General features: G+C 40.6%; 1 protein-coding gene across 1 annotated transcript in view; it reads left to right on the plus strand.

Annotated features, from left to right (window-relative positions):
* The window catches only part of LOC124276563 (protein Wnt-16-like), a 51,308-nt gene that overhangs the window by 18,011 nt on the left and 15,390 nt on the right, over positions 1–17,907 (plus strand). The window contains exon 3 of the mRNA XM_046712204.1: positions 197–480. Coding sequence (XP_046568160.1) covers positions 197–480 — 284 coding nt within the window. The remainder of the gene's footprint in view (positions 1–196; positions 481–17,907) is intronic.

Consider the following 17,907-nt stretch of genomic DNA (forward strand, 5'->3'; position numbering starts at 1 on the left):
CTGACTTCTCCACAATAATCCACCGCGACTTGAAATTCAATACGATTTTTGTGCTACCACCGCTGTATGCCTACAATGCAGTCATGGCGCTTTTTGCAAGTGAACCCAGAGTTTTCGTACGTACAATTTGAATGAAATTTGAAAGCAATATGCACTTCACTCAACGATGTCAGTAATAATTTGCCATCTCTTGCAGGTACACGAGAGACAGCCTTCATTTACTCGATCCTCAGTGCAGGCGTGGTGCACGCTGTGACGATGGCCTGCTCGGCCGGGAACTTGACTGACTGCTCATGTGATATGTCCAATTACGGAGAAGCCGATGTCGAAGGATGGAAGTGGGGCGGCTGTAGCGACAACATCAACTACGGAATATGGTTCAGTCAAAAGTTTGTGGACGCGCCGGATAAAACCAGACATAAAGACACCTGGGATATCAGGAATAAGATGAACCTCCACAACAACGAAGTCGGGCGGAAGGTGAGATTGTGTGGCATAGCATCAGTCTCTAATGAGTGAGTGAGTGAGATTGTGTGGCATAGCATCAGTCTCTGATGAGTGAGTGAGCGAATGAGAGGACAGAGAGTTTTGGGGTGAGTGAGTTAGAGTCAGGGCTGACTGACTGACTGAGTATGGTTTTAAGCCGTTTTTAGCAATATTCCAGCAATATAACGGCGGGGGACAACAGGAATGGGCTTCACAAATTGTACCCATATGGGGAATCGAACCCGGGCCTTCGGCGAACGCTTTAACCACTAGGCTACCCCACCGCCCCTAGAATCAGGGAGTAAGTGTGGGGTGAGTGAGTTACGTTTACATAATTCTAGCCTTATCACCACAGCCTGTAAATAAGCAATCCTGGGGTGAGTGAGTTACAGTTCTAGCCTTATCCTGGTCAAGGCAAGCCAGAAATTGATGTCATGAACACTTCCGAGGTAAAATGACCAAACGCAAGAAATTGTGTGTAACCAGCCAACCATCATGTCCCCGCTCATACGATGTAGTCCTGAGCCCCCTATCGCTCCTTTAATATCTACTGGGATAGTCATTACGATTGCAATCTACTGTGTAATCCACAAGGTCAAGGTACAAAATATTACCAAAAAACTGTTTGAGAGGCATTCTAGAAGTTGTAAGCAATAGGAATGACAAGTCTTTATGCATGATCAACTTCTTTATTGTACAATAGCGACGTTGCGGTATAGATACTTATACCGTTTTCGAACATGAGCAAAAAGGTTTGTACGCAAACCCGTACACAAACCATGATATGTCGGATATGAAGAATAGGTAAGTGATGGACACATGGTCGTTCATCTTTTTTTTTTTTTTTTTTTTTTTTTTTTGGGGGGGGGTGGTCACAGATATAACCGATGGTGTTGGAGACTGTCGCGTATCTAAGTCACGTGACATATACCTCTCGACAGTTTTGTATCGAAGTCACGTGACGTACCTCTCTCAGCAGTTTCCAAGTCAAACCTGTAAATGAAAACCGCGTTGTTTATGCGTCGGTAAAGAGACAGTTTTACACGATGCCGACTCCCCAAACTGCAGGCATCAAGGGCGAGCGATATGTGAACACCCCGTCCCGAATGCTTTAGTATTAATGACTTATCATAAACATCAGGCCCGACCGATAAATCAGTCCACGCTATCAACACTATCGGCAATGTTTTGTTGGGATGAGACAGGGGGCTGTAATTGCTCCTTGCGATTTCTGATAGCCATGTTTACATGGGGAATATTGTGGCGATTCTTTATTGAGGACCCTCAGTATGAGTGTCACAAGTGGTATGATAGCCCCTTCGGTCGCTTGTGTGTTTGATTTAGGGACCAGAAACATCCCTAATGAGCCCTTGGCTTGTAATTCGTGTTCTTATGAGGGTATGTTGATAACAGCACATGAACCCTGTCCGAACTAGCTGATCTGTCTGTGGGCGATCTTTGTAGACAGATCAAACGAGCTGTAGATGTGGTCCACGGCTATGGAGTTGTCTCCATTCGCTAGCGACAGTTTTGAAAAGGTGGGACCACATGATAGTGAACTTAGCTACTGTTGAGTGAGATGGTTATGCCAGAAAGACTGAACACCTGCTGTACAGGTAAACCATGGCCGATGTGCCACCCCTTGATTATATTCACCCCGTCAACAAGGACCCCAGTTTATGTCTGTTTAGGGTGGTATACCGAACAGTTTACCGGCCTACCTCGGTTGCTAGGATTGTCTGACTATTCCGGTATCTGAAGGCACGGGGTGATCTACATGGCTATTAATCGTTACTTGATCGTCTCCTCCAGACAAAGGCTACAGGCAATGAAAACACTCAGCTTATGGTTATACAAACTTTGGTCTTAACAGCTGAGTTAGCTGTAAATCATCGCGAGACCAACTTGTACAAAGAGGTTGAATTGTTACACTGGCTAGTGTAATCTAGTATTACGCAGTCAACGTGGTTAACATAGAAACACGGGGGCCGACTCACTGCGAGGCGTTTTTATGGCGTTTAAACCCTAACAAAATTAAAAATAAATTCGAAGTTGCATCCAACTTATTCATTTTAGAGTTTGTGAAATTTTAATCTTTGCTCCAATTTAGATTAAAAAAACTGACTGATATGGTCACTTGGAGCCCAAAGATAAGTCATTCCATCAAAATCACGTCATTTGTAATGGTTGTGGGTCATGCCTTGGCCTAAAGTCACAAAGAGATCTTTGCGCAAAACAATCGCATTTTTATGTGATGAGATACCATTGAGTAGATAGCTTTGTAAACCGTGTTCTGTAGTACAAATCTCTGGGTAAAGTTGTCATCAATGTGATTGTTAATTTTAATAGCGAACGCATTAAATGGTCAGTAAATCACAGTAAATTTGATTTAGACCCGGACCAAAATAGGCACCAGATAGTGCACCACAGTCCTCCGATAATGCACCTTCTTATCCTGTAAAATGGTTTGTCTGTAAATGTTGACTTTCTATATAATGTAACCTCTATAGAGTGTAACCTCTATAACCTGGACCCCATTACTCGAGGCAGTCAGGAACTATGCATCCACTATTTAATGCTCACTGCGTCACTAATCTTGAAACCTGCTAACACAGACATCGCACCAGACACCGAGACGCCCACGGTGGCGCTGTAGACGTAGCAGCATTGTTCTTCTACGATGACGTCTCCATGGTACCTGTACAATCCGAAATATAACGAACATTAACAACCTCATCATGGCAGCCACGTGTAACGAACGAGTTCAGTTTTAGTGGCAACAGTTCAAGTCCGGAGCAAAAAATATGCCAGTCAGACCAAACGGTATCTCTCTGCTCATAATCTACATGCAGACTTAGCCAGGATGGGACTTCTGTCTGGGCGTTTTTAGTGGGACAATCATCAAATAGTTGGAAAAGTTTTCAAATACCTGTCTCGTGGTTAAAGGCTTGTGGCTGATAATATCTCATATCTTCCTTCCTTTGTGTTTCCAGGTTATATATACCTGTTATATCCGTTTTTTATGTGTATATGCGTGCGAGCGCTTGTGCGTATGTTCGTGCGTGCGTGTGTAACCGTCACAATCCAACATGTGTCCGCTGAGAAACACTGACCACACGGGAGTTCTTTCTGAACTTATCTAATTATAAGTGAGTGAGATGAGTTTTAAGCCGCTTTTAGCAATATTTCAGCAATATACCGGAAATAGGCTTCACACAGTGTACCCATGCGGGAAATCGAACCCGGGCCTTCGCCGTGACGAGCGAACGCTTTCACCACCGCCCCTTTCTGAATATATGAGAGCGCCAATAGCATATGTTTACCACGTACCCTAACACTTGCTGCTCAAAAGAAATGAAAGACACCTGATTCGTATGACTACAGACATATGAAGGAATCGGGTGGTCTATATCTTCTTGTGAGTTGTTCAAAAATAAGTTTTCTTAACAATAATCCAAAATGAAATATCACGTGACCAATATGTTCATATAAACCCAATGCGATGTACAACAAGGACACACATATTTGAGTAGCCTTTAATGATCATTAGTTGTATTGCATTTTATGTGCCCCAAGTTTCTTTCTTAATTGCAGAAGATCCGTCTTCTATCTTCTTGCATTTATCAGAACACTCGCCCATTAGCTGGGAATGCCAGCTAATTTCAGTGCCTAGAATCACGTGATCCATGAAGGCCTTAAATCTCCATGAATAGCTGCTACAATTATATGAAATCTAAAAAAACGCTCCGTAATATTTTTTTGGGGAAAACAGTGTATCAGTAACCGTGTTAGTCATCTGCAGTTTCTTAAAAAAAACTCGTTTAAATAAGTATGGATATTCCCCAGTTGTATGGTACAGGATTAGGCATCCAGCCACTTGTATGTGATTGTAACATACAGTTTGAATCCCTAAATCCAACTTTTAGTATGGTTCCAACCCGTGGCTTAATAGAGATCTCCATCATGCAGAGTAGAGACGGGTAATATGAAAAGAAGGAGTAAGTATATTTCCAGAAACGAACAGCAGCAGTGAGTCAGGCAGCTACTAACACCGCATACAGGCGAGGACCCTTGCAGTGAATCTAAAGCAATGATATCTAGGATTGAGAACACACCGACGTGGAAACAATTTATGACCTTCCTGAGAAAATATGCGTGAAAAGCAGCGACTAATAGCTCCGTATCTAGATTGTATGCTGGCGTTATGTCTCCTGGAAGTAGGGCTGGCTCAGTCTAACTGCTCAGAACCACGTCCTGTCTTACAATAGGGAGATGGTTATATTAAGAATGTCTAACAAATGATTAAACGCTTGACGGATTTCATTATGGCAGCTAATCCCCGTACTGCCCTGGCGCTCCCTGGTAAAGTCAGACCCTGGTTTCCAGCAGTCGCAAATATTTCAATTGCCATTCTAGTAATGAGTGATTTAACATTGAGAATGAGATGCCCCACGTGATGGAGTCCGTCCAAGGTGTATAACCAACCGCTACATAGAGAGGTTTGACATTCTCTGAAATGGGGTTAAGTCTCTTTGGGATTCAGTTGTCTTTGATTAATTCTGCATGAATTCATGTCTGAAACTGCAACGTACATTTTTTCATGATACGTTCATGGTAAGTGACAGCGGGCTATCTAAAACGCGGTATCTGTATCCTATGTTGTAGATGATATGTTGCATCACAAAAGATGTCAAATTTATTCGGAAGCGTCATTTCCTAATTGCGTACATGATGCCCATGATGTTGATCACAGGATTGTCTGGTCCAGACTCGATTATTACAGACCGACGCCATATAGCTGGAATATTGCTGAATGCGGTGTAAAACTTTACTCATTCACTCAATTGCGTAGATCGATGCTCATGCTGTTGATCAAAGGGTTGTCTGGTCCAGACTCGATTATTACAGACCGACGCCATATAGCTGGAATATTGCTGAATGCGGTGTAAAACTTTACTCATTCACTCAATTGCGTAGATCGATGCTCATGCTGTTGATCACAGGATTGTCTGGTCCAGACCCGATTATTTACAGACCGACGCCATATAGCTGGAATATTGTTGAATGCGGTGTAAAACTTTACTCATTCACTCAATTGCGTAGATGATTCCCATGATGTTGATCACTGGATTGTCTGGTCCAGACCCGATTATTTACAGACCGACGCCATATAGCTGGAATATTGCAGAATGCGGCGTAAAACTTTCCTCACTCACTCAATTGCGTAGATGATTCCCATGATGTCGATCACTGGATTGTCTGGTCCAGACCCGATTATTTACAGACCGACGCCATATAGCTGGAATATTGTTGAATGCGGCGTTAAACAACAACCAACCAAACATACGGAAGCGTCATATACCATGTAACATTTTTGTAACATTATATACTCATTGACAACAAAAAAGTTAAAGACGACCCCAATTTCAATATTAAAGTATTTAATAGTTCTTATTATGATCCATATAATGCTTAAATATATACTGAATACTGGACCTAGTTACTCACTCATTCTGAATCACCATACATGGTGTAACATTTAATCCGTCGTATCATACATGATCCAAACGTACAAATTACTCTGAATCATCATACAGCATGTAGGTTTAATATCCTATTTGGAGTAGCAGGCTTGCTGTACTGCAGCTCAAATTACATCTGCTCCGAATTATGATTACGCAATGTCGTGACAGACTCTATTTATTCTTTAAAAATGCATTTGCACCAAAAGAACATTTCCATCCATGTAACTCTTTTCTTTGAATATTCACACGTTTCCCGACAAAAGAAGGAAGGTGAAGTAGTGTCAGTCCATCTTTTGGTGCTGAATAATCTAACGTAAGATACAAGGAGAACCTTTGAAACTTTGAACACATGGCTGAACCCTGACCATCACGATTCTCCGAACACGTGTAGGCATGCAGTGCATTGCTGGAGCGAGTATACACCTTTATCAGGTGCTAAGATCCCGGGGGAAAGATGGCCCCGCGAGTAGATGGGGCTAGATCCTTTAGGTGACCCTGCGTTATGTGATTTGCATCAAAGTGGAATCCGACTTTGTTACGAGGGAAGTAGAAACAGATTTGGAAAATCAACATTTTGGTCTATGTTTGTCCACGTGTTGTTGTCTTTATCTGAATGGATTAAATGTTATGGCGAGTGCATACTAACCTTGTTGAGATGATGGTGTAAAAATGTCGGTAACAGGATGTCCTATATTAAACCTTTCCAAGCTTACTGTTTCAATGCAACAAGCGAGCCAGCGAAGACTGAGAAAATGCGCCGTTTTACACGAATTTTAGCAAAAATCCAGGTTTTCAGTCTCCAGGGATATGCATGACACTTTTTACCAATGATGGGAATTGAACCTGGGTCCTGGGAGGGACGAGTCTGATGAAGGAGCAAGCATACACTTCGAAACGTCGTGTTATTCACAACACGAAGTTGACATCCATAAACCTTGCTTTCCTGAAGCAGGATATTACAGTCCAAACTCAGCATGAACAAAACAGAAGATGATTTGGGTTCAACAAAATAGTATTACTGATGAAAAGCAAATTAGAATAATTTCTATTTAGTTGCATTTAGTTGCAACCCCGTTATTCTACGTAAACCACCTCACAAGCCTTTTCTTTCTCTATGCTTACCTTTTGCTAGAACAGTTTGTGTCATGACTGGTTTTCAGTGATCTCCACTTCAAAGATGTTTGCATTGGAATTGGATATGTTTCGTCGCCAATCGAGACTAATATCGCTGTCAGTGTCATTATTTTCAAGAACGTGTTAACCAAGACAAGGGGGATATTAATCTCAGCACATTACTCGCTAGTCAGAATATTTTATGAATGACTTCTTTAGACCTCAAACGGTTCGTCTGGAATTACGGGATGTTGCAAATCACAGGGAAATGCAAATGTTAGACATTAAATGTTAATTGCGCAATGGATATACCTTATGGCGATACATCCTGATTTTTGTAATATCTTTACGAAACACCACCAAAGGACATTGTTCAAAGATCGTATACTTTAGATAACTAAGAACCTTTAAAGAAGGTTTCATCGCGTGTTTTCCACTCTTTGTGTCTTCAACCTTATGGAACAAAACGCCTGCTCCTCTTTAAAGCTGGAAATTAGTATTTTAATGTGAGGACGATAGGGCCTGAAATACTCGCTACCGGAGGGAAGAAGGACAGAGCTACACGAGCTACTTGTCTTATCCCAACGATGCATAGCAGAAAACCTTACAACAGATTCTTAGGGCATCTCCCCGTGCCAAATACTTCAGACTCCTTAAAACAACTCGTGTTAGAGCTGATTCAGAATTTATGTTGCTCTTCTGAAATATTGCAAGTTAATTGGCGTGCCGGCTTTGGTATTTACAGAGCAATAAACAGTAGTTACTGTTATTTGTACCGCCTATAACTCGCGTGTGATGCCTGAATCAATGCCGTAATGCGTTAGGTAATGAAGGAATCTCAAACAAGACAGTCCCTTGGGAATTTATAAGCAAATAACTGTAAAAATTCGCCACAGGGCTGGCTCTGTTTTAGGACCAGTCTGTTTATCTCTGATGCTCCTTCTTGACATAAACTCCAAATATATCGATTCAGGTATTGTCTGCTGAGAACGTGTACTTGAGTGATATGTATACTTGCTAAGTCACATTACTTGAGAACTCCAGAACCGGGCTCTTCAGTTCCTTTCAAACTGCAAAAGGGTATAATATTGTATAATATTTTCAGAGAAGTAGATCATTGAAGTTGAACTTCGTAAGAAATATTTGATAAGAATATAGAACTTTTTTAAGTGGCATTTAGATGCCAGCATGACGAAGAGGAACGCTTTGTATGGATAGACAGCTACTTTATTGCATCTATCGCTTTTTATGGATAGACAGCTACTTTATTGCATCTATTGCTTTTTATGGATAGACAACTACTTTATTGCATCTATCGCTTTTTATGGATAGACAGCTACTTTATTGCATCTATCGCTTTTTATGGATAGACAACTACTTTATTGCATCTATCGCTTTTTATGGATAGACAGCTACTTTATTGCATCTATCGCTTTTTATGGATAGACAGCTACTTTATTGCATCTATCGCTTTTATGGATAGACAACTACTTTATTGCATCTATCGCTTTTTATGGATAGACAACTACTTTATTGCATCTATCGCTTTTTATGGATAGACAACTACTTTATTGCATCTATCGCTTTTTATGGATAGACAGCTACTTTATTGCATCTATTGCTTTTTATGGATAGACAACTACTTTATTGCATCTATTGCTTTTTATTGATAGACAACTACTTTATTGCATCTATCGCTTTTTAAGGATAGACAACTACTTTATTGCATCTATTGCTTTTTATGGATAGACAACTACTTTATTGCATCTATTGCTTTTTATGGATAGACAGCTACTTTATTGCATCTATCGCTTTTTATGGATAGACAGCTACTTTATTGACACTCTTTATTGCATCTATCGCTTTTTAAGGATAGACAGCTACTTTATTGCATCTTTTGCAATGAAGAAGCTGTCTATCCATAAAAAACGTTCCTCTTCAAGGAAACAGAAGTAACAGAAAGAAATTAGGGAATATAAGTAGCTCCTTTCTAGCAATGTTTATAAGATAATAAATCATTTTAACGGATGTAAATCATTTTTTAATTTAACTTCGAATAGGACGAACTCGGTTCTATGGAACAATCAGAGTTACGTTGAAGAATACTTGTACCTTAAACCGTAAATAATTGCGCGGCGTTTTAAGCTTGCCAGTGGAAGGAAATCCGATGTGATAGAGACAGTAGACATTTACCTGGGGAAACCCCTGACAATCCTAGACATACAATCAGTGCGAACCTGAACTCGAACCCGGAATCATCGCAAATTGTTGCCTTGAACGACCGGGTTACCATATCTGTGGACGTACCCCAGGTATAGATTCATTTTGGTGTAAAGGGCAAACAAGCTGTGTAAATCATGTATTCTGACCACTGAAAGTCATTGATGACACTTAGGGTAACTGTTAGCGCTTGCTTTAAGCGTACAGCTCTATTTTATCATGAAATCAGGACGATCCTATGGTATGAGTCTCCACCACTATATATATAAGGAGGAGTAATTGTTGCTTTTGTATTTTTATCACGAGGATCTGTGTATCGGCGAGATAGTTTAAAGGTTTCATTACCCAGACAGCGCTATGATAACCTTGACTAGAAACGTCAATTTAGTCAATGCATAGTCAGAATTCCACCATGTCCTTTCAATGCAATCTTTTTTGCCATCTGTGAAAATATGCATACTATGTGGGTATAATATCATTCTGACTCCAATCGTCTCGGAAATTTTATTTGAATTTTATATGCATTGAGACGTACAACGCTATTTCTAAAATGTCAGCTGCTGGTGTGACTTCTTCAATTTCAAGGTTAACATGTGCTTACTTCAATGCAACTTATCACAGGATCACAATGTTTCCGTCTCCTTACGTCGCGAGATTGTACGAGATTACAGTTCCCGGTGTGCTATCTTGCGGAATGTTATTCAATCTCATCATAAAACTCAAATATGCAAAGTCGTAAAATATAAATATCACCGAGTGAATATATTTGGCAGCATATATATCGTACTTTAAGATTCATGTGGTGCAGGTAATTCATGAACCGGTCCCTCAATGAAGGTTTAGTCGTATATTTATTCATTTATTTCATATTTTATCAGCTGCTTTATGTGGTATTTTTACGATTAAGGAGAGTGATGATAGACAGAATGAAAGAAAATGAGTGTGAACAGGAAAGAGTAATGGGGCCGGCTTCGTTAAACGATCATAGCGCTACGACTCTCAAACTTAACCTGATTTTCGACAGCTTACACTTTGCGATCGTTTTATGAGTGTGAGTGAGTGAACTGGGTTTTACGTCGCTTTTAGCGATATTACAGCAATATCACGGCGGGGGCACGGGAAATGGGTTTCACACATTGTACCCATGTGGGGAATCGAACCCGGGTCTTCGGTGTCACGAGAAAACGCTTTAACTACTAGGCTACCCCGATCACTTTATGAACCATGTCCTTGAGTACTATGGGGCACGAGAATACGAAGGGGTCGTTGACGGGCATTTGAAGAAATTAAGAGAGGCAAGCGGGTGGGCAATGGCATAGAGAACAGGAGACTTTGATTGAGGAGGTTTTGGAGGAAAAAGAGGAGAGACTGTTTAAATGAACAATGGCGTACAGGAGAAGGACATAAGTACGCAATGAACTACGTCAGTACGGATCTCACGACCAGTAAACTGCTGAAGTTTCTACAACACAAAATATACTGAGAGAAAGCAAAAAAGGAACACAGGAAAATTCAAGCGTTCGTTTGATATTATCCAGTTTTCAACACCAGCTTTGAATAGCGCTGTGGGAGGAAATCTGAGAATAAATAAAGGAACACTGCCATGAAGTGGTGTTCCCTTATTTGTTTCCCTGAGTATATTTTAACTACTTCGGAAACCCTTTTCCCCGTCAGTTTTTGTGCAAACGGTTACGTCAAAACGAACGGGTATTTTGTTGTGAACATTTACATAAATAAACTGAAAATTGATTTTGTATAGACTCTTTCAGAACGTTTTGTAACAATTCTTTACGGGGGATTTGAAATACAGTACTGAACTTAATGAATCCGGATCCAACTTTTTTTTAGAACACCAGGCAAACGTTTACTCAGATAATAGTACCTCTCTGTACTCGACGTACGTAAATCTCAATTGCTACGTGGAATATTAAACCGGAATAATAAAATCTTGCTGTTCCTGTTTCCTGAATAGTTTGGGGTTTTTTAAGTTTGTAGTAGTATAACTTTAAGAAGATAACAAACAGATCGTTTTAATCTCTCTTCGCACAGCGTCGCAAAGAGCGGTGTTAAAAGACCATATAATTCAGCTAAGATGAACCATGCTTTGGTCGGGGGCTTAGGGGAACTGCAATAGATCTACATCAAAACATCTACATCTTCAAAGCAACTTTGATAAGGCGCACGTGGCACTCTTAAATGCCCGATATTTCAAATCGAAGGGAAGCATGAAATAATAAGAGACTGTTCTGTTGTCTGCAGATCTAAGGAAACGGTGGTGATGGACGTTTAAGTAGGAATGTTTGCATCCTTTACGTTGTCCGCGGTTCCTCAGAACATGCCCTTCGTGTCTGGCTGAAGGGATGAAAACCACGTTATGGGAAGAAAACATTGCAGCGCCGCGTTTATTCAATGTATCTTATGCCAGAAGCATACATTACGTTGTACACGGCAGTCGAGATATGGAATTCTAAATCGGATTAAGCCATTTGGAATATAAAAAGATACACGTTTTGATTTATATTGAAGAGGAAGTGTTTCCGCTTTGCAGTTCAGGTTAGCTATTCTCGAAATGTTCGTAGCCCTACGAACTTCTTAAGCCCATTCTTAATACATTGGCTACGATCAAAGTTAAGAATTCTTAGGGCTACGAACGTTTCGAGAATAAGGGCCCGGGTTATTGGAGAAGAATGTCTGCGTGATGGTTTGAGAGACGTATGATCGTTTGATTGAGTTTAATTTGACCCCACTTTTAGCAATATCACGGCGCTTTTAGCAGCAATATCAGGGCGGGGGACACTAGAAATGGGCTTCACACATTGTACCCATTTGGAGAATCGAGCCCGGGTCTTTGGCGAGCGAACACTTTAACCACTAGGCTACCCCACGGTCACTGTGCGACTTATGAACCACTTCGTTCTAAATATACTCACCCGTGAAAGTCCGGGTTAGAATTGATCTTCAGTAATCCATGCTTGTCGTAAGAGGCGACTAACGGGATCGAGTGGTTAGGCTTGCTGACTTGGTTGACACATGTCATCGGTTCCCAATTGCGCAGATCGATGCTCATGCTGTTGAGTACTGGATTGTCTGGTCCAGACTCGATTATTTACAGACCGCCGCCATATAGCTGGAATATTGCTGAATGCGGCATAAAGCTAAACTCACTCACTCACTCTAAATATACTCCGAAAATGTTTGCTAGGCAACTATCATGTGCTCGTAACGCGTGTCACAAGTTGGGGCAGGATTCGCTCAACTTTCCGCGAACACCTGGTATCATCACTGTGAAGCGTTCCATAAACATATACTTAAGATATAGTTGGGATCATACAATATCGTTTGATTATTAGGATGCCTATAGTCGCTTTTATGAATCATATATCACACAAATACATTTGTTATAGATATTGGTTTTGGTGGAGATTGTGTGTTAAGTTAGAAAATAGCACAAAATGAGTAAAGTGACAATAATAGCCAAACACCGTACCAAGTTTGCCATACTTTCACTGAACGAGCATGTAATTATTGGCTGCTCAAATGACGTCCCAAAGAAAGAATGAGCTGGCAGACATTTATCCGCACTTAACTCCTTGCTTGAAAGATATGACTGATTTCAATAGTATGTTTTCTACACCGAATAGTTATGACTGTAGGGCCTTTATTGTTGTATTTATGTATTTTTCTGTACGGCTTCGCGTCGCAGCCTCCTTACACGTTCATTGTGTAAATTGCTATCACAACGGCAATTACATGGGTATGTTCTGTTCAGTGTGGAAAACTGAAGTAACTTCACACAGAATAATGTATGATGCTATGGATGTTTCAAAGCAATGTTATTGGGTAAGACATCACTAGAGCTGTCTATACGCTTGGCCCAAAGAAAATCTAAAGTCGTCTTGTAGGCGTAACCACTGTCTTGGGAATCATTAACTGAGATTAGTGTCCAATGAGACGTGGACCAGAAGGTTCGGCTGACAAACGGGATTCAAACTCAGACATATACAAAGTCTTAACCGGATTTATCGTATAAAGACGGCTTACCCTGGTTACGATGGATATAAAGTATTTAATGAACAGATGGCCGATTCAGAACGAGGTTTTATGGGTTGAAGCGGTTTACACATGTCATGAACGAGAAACGCACACAAACAGCGTTCCACCCTTCCTAACGACGACGTAATGAACAGCCCTCGCTGTGAAAAACGTGACTTAACCTTCACTGACCCAGTGTCACAACGTTTCATCGGCTTGACGGCCTCAGTGGCGACAGGGACATCTGTGTGACGTCATGTTGCCTTACAGATTTTAGGGACTTTGTTGTTCCGTTGTGTAAAGCGAAATCTGACAACTGCGTTTGGTTAAGCAAAGGTTAACTTGTATCACAAAACGCCGTGTCAGCGGAATCGCTTCGTACTTAACCTCTTAAAGGGGCGCTTTACTTTCATTTTAGTAAACGCTTGCATTTTATCACAACGGTAATATTTCGCCTGTAACACACCTTGCCCTGTAAAATGCCACTGAGTTGGATCGAGACGGGTTCTCAAGGATGTTTTAACAGGATAGTATATACAATGAACATTCTGAATGGTGTATATCTTGAAGACACTGTTCTGTTAACCTTAATATAAATTCTCGTCCTGTATTCATAGGTTTTTTTTTTTGGTTTGATGTTTAACGCCTCACTCAGCAATATTCCAGCTATATGGCGGCGGTCTGTAAATAATCGAGTCTGGACCAGACAATCCAGTAATCAACAGCATGAGCATCCATCTACGCAATTGGGATCTTCACGGGGCTCATCTGTTTTCATGACGAGAAGACCAACCTGTGAGTTACGTGGCCCACGTATGTTTGAAAACTCAATGAAGCTAAACGTGATGAACGTTATTCAGATACATCTTTTTTCAGACACTACAAAATCAATCTAATTTTCAACATCATATCCTCACCTCGGGTTTATTTATTTTCCTTCACGAAACTTAATTACAACGCCGAACCAGTTACGCAAGATTGATACCTAACTGAAAGTAGTCTGCTTTGTCTTTCTGTTGACACTTTTCCGTGACCTTCCAACCTGACCTTGGCACTAGCACTTAAACGCCGAGCCCACATTCATGTATCCTAGCAGCGTCCCCTCACCTGTCTCACATGTTGTGATATGCAATATACAGTTGTGGTACTAACTTCCCCGGACGGTACCTGTAGCATTACGAACATGCAACGGGTTATTTATAGGCCAATACACCAATTTCGGTACATAAAACCTTGACGTTATAGGTGATAACGTCCTCTCAGCGTTGTGCCAGGTGAGCTATACACGCCAGGTGACGTAAGAAGACGACAGCGTGTTGGTAGTTGAGGTCAAGTGAAACAGTTAACACTTTGGGGAAATTGCTATTATCAGTACTGTGTAGACGCATTTATCATTGTTCATGACTTTGTTTAATTAAACGAAGTTGGATCTTAGTGTTGTGCGAATAGATATGTGTGCAAGACAAGGTTAGTAGGTTTATATATTTTTTGGCTATGGATATAATTGTATTACGCCTTGTTAGCCCGAGACCCGGGATCGACTCCCAAAGAGCTAGAATTTCGCCTATCACTGTCTTACTTGTGGTAATGAAGTTGGACGAACACGACTTCATTCATGATTCAATAATGCCTTTCAACATGATGGACCCAATTCAATACTGAACACGATACGGATAGTTTGCATATTCCGTAAGGTTGAACAGTTCTGTCCAGATATAACAAAATAGGTATGTGAATATATGAAACCTTTTATGGTTAACAACTTCTTTTTTATTCTTTACGGCGTTTCAGAGCTAATTTCACTCCTTCATCATGACGGTGAATAAAACAGGTACTGACCTTTTTAAAATCTTTCATATGTCCCAAATTCTATATTCATATGATTAATAACGCGGCATGCAATGTTCTAGATTTAACTTAGGTTCGTCATAACCGACAGTTCGTTACAACCGTAATACAGAAAGCCGGAGTTATATATTTATTGCATAGAAATAACATGATATATATTTTTTGAGTGTATGCCGGGATGGCAGCTAAGTCTGCATCATCCCAATGTCTTGACAGCTGTTTGACATCGTACAGCAGTAGGACGGTTTGTGCAAAGTGCAACAATAGTTTTATCACTGCCTCGAAGAGGGCGGCTTGACGGACATGTTTTACAAAGTGACACCTCAAGTCGTTGTGTTTTATCGATAACAACCCCACAGTTTGGCCATTTTAACAGCCCCGGTTACAAAGCTGTGTCGCACACAATCATCGCAGCGCATAATACCTCCAAATGGACTTGTTTAACAAAACAGCATCGCGCCTCAAGTTTGCCAAAATAGTTTTCAAAGCATGAACTTTTTGCAATCCGTAATACCACGAAAAAAAGGGTATTATGACGACAGCTAAAACCAGTAGGTGGCGCTGTTATGCTGCAAGGTGACACCTTCAGAATGATAAGTGTACCCCCTAAGCGGACGGGTCGCAGACATGTGTGTGTCAAAATAAACTCTCTCTACTTCTTCATTTTTCTGAATGACTGAAGAAGTCAGGAAGTGATTAGTTTCAACTGTACCCTTTCTTTGCTGGTTTGACACCCCGACAAGTGTGTTGAAAGACACTGTCAGTGACTGACTGCTAACTTGCGCTGCATTGTACGTCGGTATTATCAGACCATTAATAAGGTAGGCCTCGGGAAGCTGGCGGGGGGAAGGATCGTGTTAAACCGACTGTGGTGGTCGAGACACCGAGCTACGCAGACTGTACTCTAGTCTGTCTCACAGTCCCTGAACCACATTATTTTCCCCACTGCCAAGCCTTCCCTGCAGTGCTAAAGCCCTAAATAAAGCAAGTCTAGGTTTCCTCAGGTTCAGGAATCTCTGGTCTCCCTAGGGCTCCTTTTCAATATAAATGGGCTTGTTTGTTACTATCAAAATTATATATATTCAGAGACTAAGCCTTAGTCTAACTGTACTCCACCACTTGTACATCTTAGGTCTAAGGTACACTGTTTGTTTAGAGACTCTGGAGAAAGTTTGTTCAATAATATTTTTTTGTTTGGTTTGTTTAACTTTATACAATTATTGATATAGTAAAATTTGGCTACACACAGTCAGTGTCCTACTTGTCCCGAGACCAGGAGAAAATCCTGAAGAATTACTATTCTTTGCACGTAGCAATAACTTGTTAATTACATCTTCTACATAGAAATTATCATTACAGATTCATCAGGTTCGGTCACTTCGTGTATCTACAATCATTTGATAGTATTTAATAATGTAATAATAATAATACTATACGACTCCAAGATTGATGTTAAAGACGTGGTCCCACGTATAGGAGAGTTTACACTTTGAAACTGCACTGGTACTGTTAGACTAACGCTTATATTAGCTTCTGACTGTATATACTGATGATAGAAAGAAACTATTCTTTTTAAATTGAAAAGGAGCCCCCGTGAGAAGGAATATTCAGAACTTGAGGAAGTCTAGACTTACTTCGTCTGGTGCTTTAGCATCGCAGAAAGGGCTGACAGAAGGGGACATAATGCGGACTGTGAGACAGATAATAGCAGTCACTGTGTATCATGACGTTGTGTTACCTGTAAGTAACACGGAACGTCCTCACCAACCAGTGGAAACGAACCGCGCTGTGAATTACAGTGATATTTAATAAACCATTAAATATTTAACCTGATAGTTTATTTGACAAGTTATAAACCCTCCATGTAATTAAAAACGGTCTTTTTAACCATCGCGGTAAATGTTTCTTTGAGAGTAGAGAAGTAGAGTAATTTGTCTCTATTAGTCTCTGTATCATACCCGCCATCTACAGTAAATATCACACCCCGCCATATACGACAGTTGACGGCAGGTGATACCATCAGCGCCTCGGGCGGAAATCAAATTATGTTTTAGCTTCAGCTTTGAGAGGAATAGCTCCAGCATGGCGCTATTGTATGTGGTGTTGTACAGATAGTTCGATAGCATATGCCAACAATAAGGTCCCTGACCCACGGAAACCAGTAGCATGAATACAACGAAAGCAAGTTTAAATATTAAAGCTCGAGTGTGGCCGTGTTAGGTGTGGATTATTTCTGGTGGAGATGAAAGACCCTCTTGGAAACATGAAGGCCATTGGTATCACATCGTTGCTTTTCATTGCTAAACTTGTATTTTTTAAGATGCGAGAAAGCTGGGAACGTTTCGTTTAGGAGTATGTAAGAACAGTTAAAACATGGGTTGTGACTTTACACAAATGCCGAAGTGCTTCGTCAATATAGTTAGTGGCTTACTTCAGAAAGTTGTTTCTTCAGACTATCTTTGATGTTTCATATGAGAAAGGAATAATTGTTTCCTTATTTGAACATAAAGATAAAACGAATTGATAGATGGGTTAGATTGGAAGTCAATGGTGGCATTTCCCCATCGGAAAAGTAATTATGGCTTTCAAAATGCTTATTTCATACAGGTAACGTTATTAACCTGCTTTTACAGTGTATACATGAGATGCTCGTATTCGGCAGGTATTGTTATCATTTGATCTT

The sequence above is a fragment of the Haliotis rubra genome, unplaced genomic scaffold (genome assembly GCF_003918875.1).
Source record: "Haliotis rubra isolate DU_JTF1 unplaced genomic scaffold, ASM391887v1 Scf21, whole genome shotgun sequence".
Taxonomy (NCBI): domain Eukaryota; kingdom Metazoa; phylum Mollusca; class Gastropoda; order Lepetellida; family Haliotidae; genus Haliotis; species Haliotis rubra.